The following is a 13,365-nucleotide window of genomic DNA, read 5'->3' on the forward strand; positions in this document are numbered from 1 at the left end:
GGGTAGCCTTCCACAAGCTTCCCCCATAAGTTGGGTGAATTTTGGCCCATTCCTCCTGACAGAGCTGGTGTAACGGAGTCAGGTTTGTAGGCCTCCTTGCTCGCACACGCTTTTTCAGTTCTGCCCACAAATGTTCTATAAGATTGAGGTCAGGGCTTTGTGATGGCCACTCTAATACCTTGACTTTCTTGTCTTAAGCCATTTTGCCACAACTTTGGAAGTATGCTTGGGGTCATTGTCCATTTGGAGAACCATTTGCGACCAAGCTTTAACTTCCTGACTGATGTCTTGAGATGTTGCTTCAATATATCCACATCATTTTCCTACCTCATGATGCCATCTATTTTGTGAAGTGCACCAGTCCCCCCTGCAGCAAAGAACCCCCACAACATGATGCTGCCACCCCCGTGCTTCACGGTTTGGATGGTGTTCTTTGGCTTGCAAGCCTCCCCCTTTTTCCTCCAAACATAACGATGGTCATTATGGCCAAACAGTTCTATTTTTGTTTCATCAGACCAGAGGACATTTCTCCAAAAAGTACAGTCTTTGTCCCCATGTGCAGTTGCAAACCGTAATCTTGCTTTTTTATGTTGGTTTTGGAGCAGTGGCTTCTTCCTTGCTGAGCGGCCTTTCAGGTTATGTCGATATAGGACTCGTTTTACTGTGGATATAGATACTTTTGTACCTGTTTCCTCCAGCATCTCCACAAGGTCCTTTGCTGTTGTTTGTGATTGATTTGCACCTTTCGCACCAAAGTACGTTCATCTTTAGGAGACAAAACGCATCTCCTTCCTGAGCGGTATGACGGCTGCGTGGTCCCATGGTGTTTACACTTGCGTACTATTGTTTGTACAGATGAACGTGGTACCTTCAGGCGTTTGGAAATTGCTCCAAAGGATGAACCAGACTTGTGGAGGTCTACAATTGTTTTCTGAGGTCTTGATTGATTTCGATTGATATCCTTTGATTTTCCCATGAAGTCAAGCAAAGACGCACTGAGTTTGAAGGTAGGCCTTGAAATACATCCACAGGTACACCTCCAATTGACTCAAATTATGTCAATTAGCCTATCAGAAGCTTCTAAATCCATGACATCATTTTCTGGAATTTTCCAAGCTGTTTAAAGGCACAGTCAACTTAGTTGACTTCTGACCCACTGGAATTGTGATACAGTGAATTATAAGTGAAATAGTCTGTCTGTAAACAATTGTTGGAAAAATGACTTGTGTCATGCACAAAGTAGATGTCCTAACCGACTTGCCAAAACTGTAGTTTGTTAACAATACATTTGTGGAGTGGTTGAAAAACAAGTTTTAATGACTCCAACCCAAGTGTATGTAAAATTCAGTTAAGAACAAGTCAGTTAAGAACAAATTCTTATTTTAAATGACGGCCTAGGAACAGTGGGTTAACTGCCTTGTTCAGGGGCAGAACGACAGATTTTTACCTTGTCACATGACAAAGAATATATGACCCTTTTAGCCACCTTAATTGCATCATCAGCATTGGTTATACAGTACCAGTCAAAAGTTTGGACACACCTATGAATTTTTTTTTTTATTTTATCTCACCTTTATTTATCCAGGTAGGCTAGTTGAGAACAAGATCTCATTTACAACTGCGACCTGGCCAAGATAAAGCAAAGCTGTGCGACACAAACAACAACACAGAGTTACACATGGAATAAACAAACATACAGTCAATAACACAATAGAAAAAAAGTATGTATACAGTGTGTGCAAATTAGGTAAGATAAGGGAGGTAAGGCAATAAATAGGCCATAGTGGCAAAATAATTACAATTTAGCAACTAAACACTGGAGTGATAGATGTCCAGAAGATGAATGTGAAAGTAGAGATACTGGGGTGCAAAGGAGATTTAAAAAATAATAATAACAGTATGGGGATGAGGTAGTTGGATGGGCTATTTACAGATGGGCTATGTGCAGGTGCAGTGATCTGTGATCTTCTCTGACAGCTGGTGCTTAAAGTTAATGAGGGAGATATGTCTCCAGCTTCAGTGATTTTTGAAATTCGTTCCAGTCATTGGCAGCAGAGAACTGGAAGGAAAGGCGGCCAAACGAGAAATTGGCTTTGGGGGTGACCAGTGAAATATACCTGCTGGAGCGCGTGCTACGGGTGGGTGCTGCTATGGTGACCAGTGAGCTGAGATAAGACAGGGCTTTACCTAGCAAAGACTTATAGATGACCTGGAGCCAGTGGGTTTGGCAACGAATATGAAGCAACGGCCAGCCAACGAGAGCATACAGGTCACAGTGGTGGGTAGTATATGGGGCTTTGGTGACAAAACGGATGGCACTGTGATAGGCTGCATCCAATTTGCTGAGTAGAGTGTTGGAGGCTATTTTGTAAATGACATCGCCGAAGTCAATGATTGGTAGGATAGTCAGTTTTACGAGGGTATGTTTGGCAGCATGAGTGAAGGATGCTTTGTTGCGAAATAGGAAGCCGATTCTAGATTTAATTTTGGATTGGAGATGCTTAATGTGAGTCTGGAAGGACAGTTTACAGTCTAACCAGACACCTAGGTATTTGTAGTTGTTCACATATTCTAAGTCAGAACCGTCCAGAGTAGTGATGCTGGACGGGCGGGCAGCGATCAGTTGAAGAGCATGCCTTTAGTTTTACTTGCATTTAAGAGCAGTTGTAGGCCACGGAAGGAGAGTTGTATGGCATTGAAGCTCATCTGGAGGTAGGGGTAGCCAGGTGGAAAGCATGGCCAGCCGTAGAAAATGTCTTATTGAAATTCTCAATTATCGTGGATTTATTGGTGGTGACAGTGTATCCTAGCCTCAGTGCAGTGGGCATCTGGGAGGTGGTGCTCTTATTCTCTATGGACTTTACAGTGTCCCAGAACTTTTTGGAGTTTGTGCTACAGGATGCAAATTTCTGTTTGAAAAAGATAGCCTTGGCTCTCCTAACTGCCTGAGTATATTGGTTCCTAATTTCCCTGAAAAGTTGCATATCGCGGGGGCTATTCGATGCTAATGCAGTACGCCACAGGATGTTTTTGTGCTGGTCAAGTGCAGTCAGGTCTGGAGGGAACCAAGGGCTATATCTGTTCCTGGTTATAATTTTTTTGAATACGGCATGCTTATTTAAGATGGTGAGGTAAGCACTGTTAAAGAATAACCAAGCATCCTCTACTGACAGAATGAGGTCAATATCCTTCCAGGTTACCCGGGCCAGGTCGATTAGAAAGGCCTCCTCGCTGAAGTGTTTTAGGGAACGTTTGACAGTGATGAGGGGTGGTCGTTTGACCGCAGACCCATTACGGACGCAGGCAATGAAGCAGTGATCGCAGAGATCCTGGTTGAAGACAGCAGAGGTGTATTTGGAGGGCAGGTTGGTTAGGATCATATCTAGGGTGCCCGTGTTTACGGATTTGGGATTGTACCTGGTAGGTTCCTTGATAATTTGTGTGAGATTGAGGGCATCACACTTAGATTGTAGGACGGCCGGGGTGTTAAGCATGTCCCAGTTTAGGTCACCTAACAGCACAAGCTCTGAAGATAGATGGGGGGCAATCAATTCACATATGGTGTCCAGGGCACAGCTGGGGGCAGAAGGTGGTCTATAGCAAGCGGCAACGGTGAGAGACTTTTTAAAAGTAGAAGCTCGAATTGTTTGCGCACAGACCTGGATAGTAAGACAGAACTCTGCAGGCTATCTCTGAAGTAGATTGCAACTCCGCCCCCTCTTGTCGGAAAATGTTATAGTTAGGGATGGAAATTTCAGGGTTTTTGGTGGTTTTCCTAAGCCAGGATTCAGACATGACTAGGACATCCGGGTTGGCAGAGTGTGCTAAAGCAGTGAATATAACAAACTTAGGGAGGAGGCTTCTAATGTTAACATGCATGAAACCAAGGCTTTTACAGTTACAGACGTCAACAAATGAGAGCACCTGGGGAATGGGAGTGGAGCTAGGCACTGCAGGGCCTGGATTAACCTCTACATCAGAGGAACAGAGGAGGAGTAGGATAAGGGTACGGCTAAAGGCTATAAGAACTGGTCGTCTAGTACGTTCGGAGCAGAGAGTAAAAGGAGCAGGTTTCTGTGCGCGGTATAATAGATTCAAGGCATAATGTACAGACAATCGTATGGTAGGATGTGAATACAGTGGAGGTAAACCTAGGTATTGAGTGACGATGAGAGAGTTATTGTCTCTAGAGACACCATTTAAACCAGGTGAGGTTACCGCGTATGTGGGAGGTGGAACGAAAGGATTAGCTAAGGCATATTGAGCAGGGCTGGAGGCTCTACAGTGAAATAAGACAATAATCAATAACCAAAACAGCAATGGACAAGGCATATTGACATTAGGGAGAGGCATGCGTAGCCGAGTGATCATAGGGTCCAGTGAGTAGTTAGGCGGGCTGGAGACACGGCGATTCAGACAGCTAGCGGGCCGAGGCTAGCAGGCTATCAGAAGGACCTTAGAGGGAAGTCTGTTGTAGCCCCCTCATGCGGTTACGTCGGCAGACCAGTCATGATGGATCAGCAGGGCTCTGTGTAGTAAAAGGGTCCAGGCCAATTGGCAAAATAGGTATAGTAGCCCAAGAAATGGGCTGATGGACCTCTTTAGCTAACAGTCCGGTATGCTCTAGACAGCTAGCCGGCTAGCAGATGGGCATTCAGGGGACGTCGCGACGGAGGAGCCCGTTGAAAAAAAAACTCGGGCGGATTACGTCGGTAGTCCTGTCGTGATGAATCGGCGGGGCTCCATATCGGCAGTAAAAGGTGTCCAGGCCAATTGGCAAAATAGGTATTGTAGCCCAAGGAGTGGCTGATGAACCTCTTCAGCTTGCCGGGAGATGGGCCTAGCATAGGCTAGCTCCAGGCTAATTGGTGCTTGCTTCGGGACAGAGACGATAGCCAGGTGTAGCCACTCGGATAGCAGCTAGCTAGCTGCGATGATCTAGGTGAAAAGGTTCAGAGCTTGCGGTAGGAATCTGGAGATGTGGAGAAAAGAGAAGTCCGATATGCTCTGGGTTTAATCGCGCTGAGCAGACTGGCAGGAGTTGTCCGGGCTAAAGGTTAGCTGATGACCGCTAGCAGTGGCTAGCTGACTACTAGCTAGTAGCTAGCTGGCTTGCTTCTGTTGGGGGTTTCGGTTCTAAAGTAAAGAAAATAGCAGATCCATACCACATTGGGTGCAGTGAGTTGCAAGAGAGTATGTTGAAGTTGAGGCTAAGAAAAATAAAAAAATGATATGCGAATAAAAAAGATAAAACGATATATACACGGGACACGACAAGACAAAGACTCCTGACTGCTGCGCCATCTTGGATCAGTTATCATTCAAGGGTTTTTCTTTATTTGTACTATTTTCTACATTGTAGAATAATAGTGAAGACATCAAAACTATGAAATAACACAAATGGAATCATGTAGTAACCAAAAAAGTATTTTAGATTCTTCAAAGTAACAGCTCTGCACACTCTTGGCATTCTCTCACCCAGCTTCACTTGGAATGCTTTTCCAACAGTCTTGAAGGAGTTCCCACATATGCTGAGCACTTGTTGCCTGCTTTTATTTCACTGTCCGGTCCAACACATTCCAAACCATCTCAATTGGGTTGAGGTCGGGTGATTGTGGAGGCCAGGTCATCTGATGCAGCACTCCAACACTCTCCTTCTTGGTCAAGTAGCCTTTACAGAGCCTGGAGGTGTGTTTTGGGTCATTGTTCTGTTGAAAAACAAATGATAGTCCCACTAAGCACAAACCAGATGGGATGGCAAATCGCTGCAGAATGCTGTGATAGCCATGCACCCCCCACACCATCACACCTCCTCCTCAATGCTTCACGGTGTGAACCACACATGTGTTCACCTACACTGTGTCTCACAAAGACACGGCGGTTGGAACCTAAAATCTCAGGACAGATTTCTACTGTCTAATGTCAATTGCTTGTGTTTCTTGGCCCAAACAAGTCTCTTCTTCTTAATGGTGTCATTTAGTAGTGGTTTCTTTGCAGCAATTCAACCATGAAGGCCTGATTCACACAGTCTCCTCTAAACAGTTGATGTTGAGATGTGTCTGTTACTTGAACTCTGTGAAGCATTTATTTGGGCTGCAATTTCTGATGTGCAGTTAACTCAAAGGAAGTTATCCTCTGCAGCAGAGGTAACTCTGGGTCTTCCTGTCTTGTGGCTGTCCTCATGAGAGCCAGTTTAATCATAGCGCTTGATGGTATTTGCGATTGCATTTGAAGAAACGTTCAAAGTTCTTGAATTTTACGGATTGACTGACCTTCATGTCTTAACCCTTGTGTGTTGTATGTGTTTTTGTTATTCACCCAATGTTCACGGGTCTGATGGACCCACATTATTGGGGTTTTAAAACAATACAGCCATAACAATTTACTTAAACATACTTAATACTTAATATTTAGATGTTGACATAATAATTACAAGCAATATAGACAGCATACATGGTTAATTTTTGCCATTTACCTCTGCCAGATCACATTTATCACATATCACATTGTTTCACACACTACAAAGGGTAAAGAGTGCGAGAGAAGTGGGAGACAGGCAGACCGGCAGGGAGACAGACAAGGAGGAAGACAGAGTGAAGGCACACAGCAAACATTTTTGTTTCATTTGACTTGTTTTCACCTACACACACAGTTTTCCAAACGTTTATTACCCCCAGGTCCATATGTAATATAATATAAATGTGTATGGGGGTGCACAGTGTGCACTCAATGAAAATATGTTATTTTACATGTTCTTCACAGAAAATGAGCCAAGGCCAATGAGTCTCAGGTTGAAAAAATATTTTTTATTTTAGTAAACATTGAAAATGAGTCCCACAGACCGGAATATCACACAGTGGTTAAAGTAATGATGGACTTCCTTTCTCTTTGCTTATTTGAGCTGTTCTCGCCATACTATGAACTTGGTATTTTACCAAATATGGCTATCTTCTGTATACCACCCCTACCTTGTCACAACACAACTGATTGGCTCAGACACATTAAGAAGGAAAACAAATCCATAAAAATGAACTGTTAACAAGGCACACCTGTTAATTGAAATGACTACCTCATGAAGTTGTTTGAGAGACTTCCAAGAGTGTGCAAAGCTTTCATCAAGGCAAAGGGTGGCTACTTTGAAGAATCTCAAATCTCAAATATATTTTGATTTGTTTAACACTTTTTTGGTTACTACATGATTCCATGTGTTTTTTTCAATTGTTTTGATGTCTTCACTATTCTACAATGTAGAAAATAGTAAAAATAAAGAAAAATCCTGGAATGAGTAGGTAGGTGTGTCCAAACTTTTGACTGGTACTGTATATAATGCTGGCTGGGATCACATCAACTCTGACAACAGTCCCCAACACAAGGAAGCCCAGTCATTTCAAATGAAGAAGTCTGGCTCTGCAGGGACAAGGTTGCATAGCCATTGCGTTTGCCATGCAGCCATTTATTGGAAGGGGATTTAAAAATGATTTTGTGGCATTGTTAACACAGAAATATAACATTTATGGACCACTGTTGTCTAGAATAGAGGACAATCTCAGCAAGTGAGCTCACTTGACCTGAGACACTGTCTTAACCATTATCTATCTACAATTATGAACTGGGTGGTTCAAGCCCTAAATGCTGATTGACATTCAGGGCTCGAATACCACGGGTATGATAAAACATGTATTTTTATTGCTCTAATTACGTTGGTAACCAATTTATAACAGCAATAAGGCACCTTGGGTGTTTGTGGTACAGTATATTGCCAACATACCACGGCTTAGGGCTGAATAACATACAGCTGACGGGTTATACACTGTATCGGCAGGATAGAACAGCAGCCTCTGGTAAGACAAGGGGTGACGGTCTATGTATATTTGTAAACAACAGCTGGTGCACGATATCTAAGGAAGTCTCGAGGTGTTTCTCGCCTGAGGTAGAGTATCTCATGAAAGGCTGTAGACCACACTATCTACCTAGAGAGTTTTCATCTATATTCTTCGTAGCTGTCTACATACCTCCACAAACCGATGCTGGCACTAAGACCGCACTCAATGAGCTGTATACGGCCATAAGCAAACAGGAAAACGCTCATCCAGAGGCGGCGCTCCTAGTGGCCAGGGACTTTAATGCAGGGAAACTTAAATCAGTTTTACCTCATTTCTACCAGCATGTTAAATGTACAACCAGAGGGAAAAAAACTCTAGACCACCTGTTCTCCACACACAGAGACGCGTACAAAGCTCTCCCTCTCCCTCCATTTGGAAAATCTGACCATAATTCTATCCTCCTGATTCCTGCTTACAAGCAACAATTAAAGCAGGAAGCACCAGTGACTCGGTCTATAAAAAAGTGATCAGATGAAGCAGATGCTAAGCTACAGGACTGTTTTGCTAGCACAGACTGGAATATGTTCCGGGATTCTTCCGATGGCATTGAGGAGTACACCACATCAATCACTGGCTTCATTAATAAGTGCATCGATGATGTCGTCCCCACAAAGACTGTACGTACATACCCCAACCAGAAGCCATAAATTACAGGTAACATCCGCACTGAGCTAAAGGGTAGAGCTGCCGCTTTTAAGGAGCGGGACTCTAACCCAGAAGCTTATAAGAAATCCCGCTATGCCCTCCGACAAACCATCAAACAGGCAAAGCGTCAATACAGGACTCAGATTGAATTGTACTACAACGGCTCCGACGCACGTCGGATGTGGCAGGGCTTGCAAACTATTGCAGACTACAAAGGGAAGCACAGCTGAGAGCTTCCCAGTGACATGAGCCTACCAGACGAGCTAAATTACTTCTACACTCGCTTCAAGGCAAGTAACACTGAAACCTACATGAGAGCATCAGCTGTTACGGGTGACTGTGTGATCACGCTCTCCGCAGCCGATGTGAGTAAGACCTTTAAACAAGTCAACATTCACAAGGCCGCGGGGCCAGACAGATTACCAGGACGTGTATTCCGAGCATGGGCTGACCAACTGGTAAGTGTCTTCACTGACATTTTCAAACTCTCCCTGTCCGAGTCTGTAATACCAACATGTTTCAAGCCAACCACCATAGTCCCTGTGCCCAAGAACACTAAGGTAACCTGTCTAAATGACTACCGACCCGTAGCACTCACGTCTGTAGCCATTAAGTGCTTTGAAAGGCTGGTCATGGCTCACATCAACACCATTATCCCAGAAACCCTAGACCCACTCCAATTTGCATATCGCCCCAACAGATCCACAGATTATTCCAATCTCTACTGCACTCCACACTGGCCTTTCCCACCTGGACAAAAGGAGCACCTATGTGAGAATGCTATTCATTGACTACAGCTCAGCGTTCAACACCATAGTGCCCTCATCACTAAGCTAAGGACCCTGGGACTAAACACCTCCCTTTGCAACTGGATCCTGGACTTCCTGACGGGCCACCCACAGGTGGTAAGGGTAGGTAACAACACATCCGCCACGCTGATCCTCAACACGGGGTGCCCCTTAGGGGTGCGTGCTCAGTCCCCTCTTGTACTCCCTGTTCACTCATGACTGCACGGCCAGACACGACTCCAACACCATCATTAAGTTTGCCGATGACACAACAGTAGTAGGCCTGATCACCAACAACGACGAGACAGCCTATAGGGAGGAGGTCAGAGACCTGACCGTGTGGTGCAAGAACAACTACCTCTCCCTCAATGTGATCAAAACAAAGGAGATGATTGTGGACTACAGGAAAAGGAGGACCAAGCACGCTCCCATTCTCATCAACTATAGTGGAGCAGGTTGAGAGCTTCAAGTTCCTTGGCGTCCACATCACCAACAAACTAACATGGTCCAAGCACACCAAGACAGTCATGAAGAGGGCACGACAAAACCTATTCCCCCTCAGGAGACTAAAAAGGTTCTACAGCTGCACTGTCGAGAGCATCCTGACTGGTTGCATCACTGCCTGGTATGGCGACTGCTAGGCCTCTGACTGCAAGGCACTACAGAGGGTAGTGCGTACGGCCCAGTACATCACTGGGGCCAAGCTTTCTGCCATCCAGGACCTCTATACCAGGTGGTGTCAGAGGAAGGCCCTAAAAATTGTCAAAGACTCCAGCCACCCTAGTCATAGACTGTTCTCTCTGCTACCGCACGGCAAGCTGTACCGGAGTGCCAAGTCTAGGTCCAAGAGGCTTCTAAACAGCTTCTACCCCCAAGCCATAAGACTCTTGAACATCTAATCAAATGGCTATCCAGACTATTTGCATTGCCCCCCCACCCTCTTTTACGCTGCTGCTACTTTCTGTTTGTTATCTATGCATAGTCACTTTAATAACTCTACCTACATGTACATATTACCTCAATTACCTTGACTAACCGGTGACCCCGCACATTGACTCTGTACCGGTACCCCCTGTATATAGCCTCGCTATTGTTATTTTACAGCTTTTATTACTTGTTTTTTTTAGGTAGTTAAAAAAAACTGCATTGTTGGTTAAGGGCTTGTAAATAAGCATTTCACTGTAAAGTCTACACATGTTGTATTCGGTGCATGTGACAAATTTGATTTGATTTGATTTATCCAGGCACTTTATCCAGTTGCCTTGTGCATAAGAACAGCCCTTGGCCGTGGTATATTGGCCATATACCACACTCCGCGGGCCTTATTGCTTAAATATGACCCATATTATTTTAAATATGGGTCATAAATCAATGTGTCCAATTTATCACTTTGGAAGGGTCACCACTTGGTGGCAGTAATGTCCATGGCTTACTTCAAAGCATGCTTCACATCACTATGAATTGACTGTCCTTTACCTGTACTGGAGCTACAACCTTCCATCCGTGAGCTATGAGGATAATTTCCCCAAGTCAGTGTGTCTGTCCTGTAGCTCGTAGGAAGTGAGAGACTAGAGGATGTAAGCGACATGGTGATGTGTAACTTTATGGTCCGAGGAGAGACTTGGAGGCACGTGGAAATCCCCCTGCTGCGCTTGACTTGAATTCCAGGCCAGGGTTTGACTTCAATGCAGCCTGGAGATACAAAAGAAAACATGACATTATCCCGCACTCTTGTGTTATGGAACGTGACATTACTGGACACATTTGTAACAATCTGTGAGGGGACACCAAGGGCATCTGACCAGCACTGACCATCACTGTTCACATCTGAGATCTATTCTTTGTGCTTTTCTGCACTACTGGATGGACTGGGTGTGGGACAGTAGGGATGCAGAGGATGTGTCATTTCTGCAAAACAGTAGAGTACTGAGTGGTCCTCAGCCATCTGTCCAGAGATCAATGTAGCCTAGTGGTTAGAGCATTGGGCCAGTAACCGAAAGGTTGCTAGATCGAATCCCTGAGATGACAAGGTAAAACTCTATTGTCCTGCCCCTGAACAAGGCAGTTAACCCACTGTTCCTAGGCCATCATTGTAAATAACATTTACATTACATTTACATTTAAGTCATTTAGCAGACGCTCTTATCCAGAGCGACTTACAAATTGGTGCATTCACCTTATGATATCCAGTGGAACAACCACTTTACAATAGTGCATCTAACTATTTTAAGGGGGGGGGGTTAGAAGGATTACTTTATCCTATCCTAGGTATTCCTTACCCAAATAAGAATTTGTTCTGAACTGACTTGCCTGGTTAAATAAAGGTTTAAAAAAATGTTCTTCCATCCTGCTCCTGTGGACCTGTAGCCTAGTCCCAGCCTTGTACTAACACACCTGATTCTGATTCAAGCTATCAAGGGCTTTTGTTAATGATTGGATTAGTTGAATTGTGTGTTTGTGCAAATGCTTACACCTAGTTAAACTGTAATTTAATTGGAATTTAATTGACCTCACCTTTGCAGCCACCTCTGGCAGACTACAGAGCCACGTACGGCAGCCATCTCTGGCAGACTACAGAGCCACGTACGGCAGCCACCTCTGGCAGACTACAGAGCCACGTACGGCAGCCATCTCTGGCAGACTACAGAGCCATGTACGGCAGCCGCCTCTGGCAGATTACAGAGCCACATACGGCAGCCACCTCTGGCAGACTACAGAGCCACGTACGGCAGCCACCGCTTGCAGACTACAGAGCCACGTACGGCAGCCACCTCTGGCAGACTACAGAGCCACGTACGGCAGCCACCGCTTGCAGACTACAGAGCCACGTACGGCAGCCACCTCTGGCAGACTACAGAGCCACGTACGGCAGCCACCTCTGGCAGACTACAGAGCCACGTACGGCAGCCACCTCTGGCAGACTACAGAGCCACGTACGGTACCCGAGGGCTTTATGTGAGTAGCTGAGGTCAACTAGGGCCTTGACCATGTCAAATCTCCCAGAGATTTCTTCTCTTAGAAGTATTGCTATTTCCGTACTTAGGAGACTACTGTACCCAGGCAGACTGACATAGCTTACATTTCACCTCTTACCGATTCGTATTGGCTGCATATTTCACTCAGGATACTTGCTCTCAGAGACATGTTATAAGTAGCCTTCTCCTCTCCCAGCTCAGAGACATGCTATCAGTAGCCTTCTCCTCTCCCAGCTCAGAGACATGCTATCAGTAGCCTTCTCCTCTCCCAGCTCAGAGACATGCTATCAGTAGCCTTCTCCTCTCCCAGCTCAGAGACATGCTATCAGTAGCGTTCTCCTCTCCCAGCTCAGAGACATGCTATCAGTAGCCTTCTCCTCTCCCAGCTCAGAGACATGCTATCAGTAGCGTTCTCCTCTCCCAGCTCAGAGACATGCTATCAGTAGCCTTCTCCTCTCCCAGCTCAGAGACATGCTATCAGTAGCCTTCTCCTCTCCCAGCTCAGAGACATGCTATCAGTAGCCTTCTCCTCTCCCAGCTCAGAGACATGCTATCAGTAGCCTTCTCCTCTCCCAGCTCAGAGACATGCTATCAGTAGCCTTCTCCTCTCCCAGCTCAGAGACATGCTATCAGTAGCCTTCTCCTCTCCCAGCTCAGAGACATGCTATCAGTAGCCTTCTCCTCTCCCAGCTCAGAGACATGCTATCAGTAGCCTTCTCCTCTCCCAGCTCAGAGACATGCTATCAGTAGCCTTCTCCTCTCCCAGCTCAGAGACATGCTATCAGTAGCCTTCTCCTCTCCCAGCTCAGAGACATGCTATCAGTAGCCTTCTCCTCTCCCAGCTCAGAGACATGCTATCAGTAGCGTTCTCCTCTCCCAGCCAGCTGATATTGAATAGGACATAAAAGTATGATAGGGACCCCTGACTATAATCACGATGCTCTGACAACAGTACTGCAGAACATATTTAGTGCTGCAACAATGTTAGTGGAGCATTAGGGGTGCATAGAGGATTACAGCTTTCCTGTCAAGCATACAGCCAAGGTGTTGAACTTTTTGTGACTGACAGATTTG

At 45.3% G+C, this 13,365-nt stretch overlaps 1 protein-coding gene across 1 annotated transcript in view; it reads left to right on the forward strand.

Moving 5' to 3' along the window:
* Window positions 1-6,653: 6,653 nt before the first annotated feature.
* The window catches only part of fgf24 (fibroblast growth factor 24), a 30,933-nt gene continuing 24,221 nt past the window's right edge, over window positions 6,654-13,365 (forward strand). The window contains exon 1 of the mRNA XM_071398958.1: window positions 6,654-12,271. Coding sequence (XP_071255059.1) covers window positions 12,270-12,271 — 2 coding nt within the window. The 5' untranslated portion in view covers window positions 6,654-12,269. The remainder of the gene's footprint in view (window positions 12,272-13,365) is intronic.

Source organism: Salvelinus alpinus, chromosome 4, assembly GCF_045679555.1.
Source record: "Salvelinus alpinus chromosome 4, SLU_Salpinus.1, whole genome shotgun sequence".
Taxonomy (NCBI): Eukaryota; Metazoa; Chordata; class Actinopteri; order Salmoniformes; family Salmonidae; genus Salvelinus; species Salvelinus alpinus.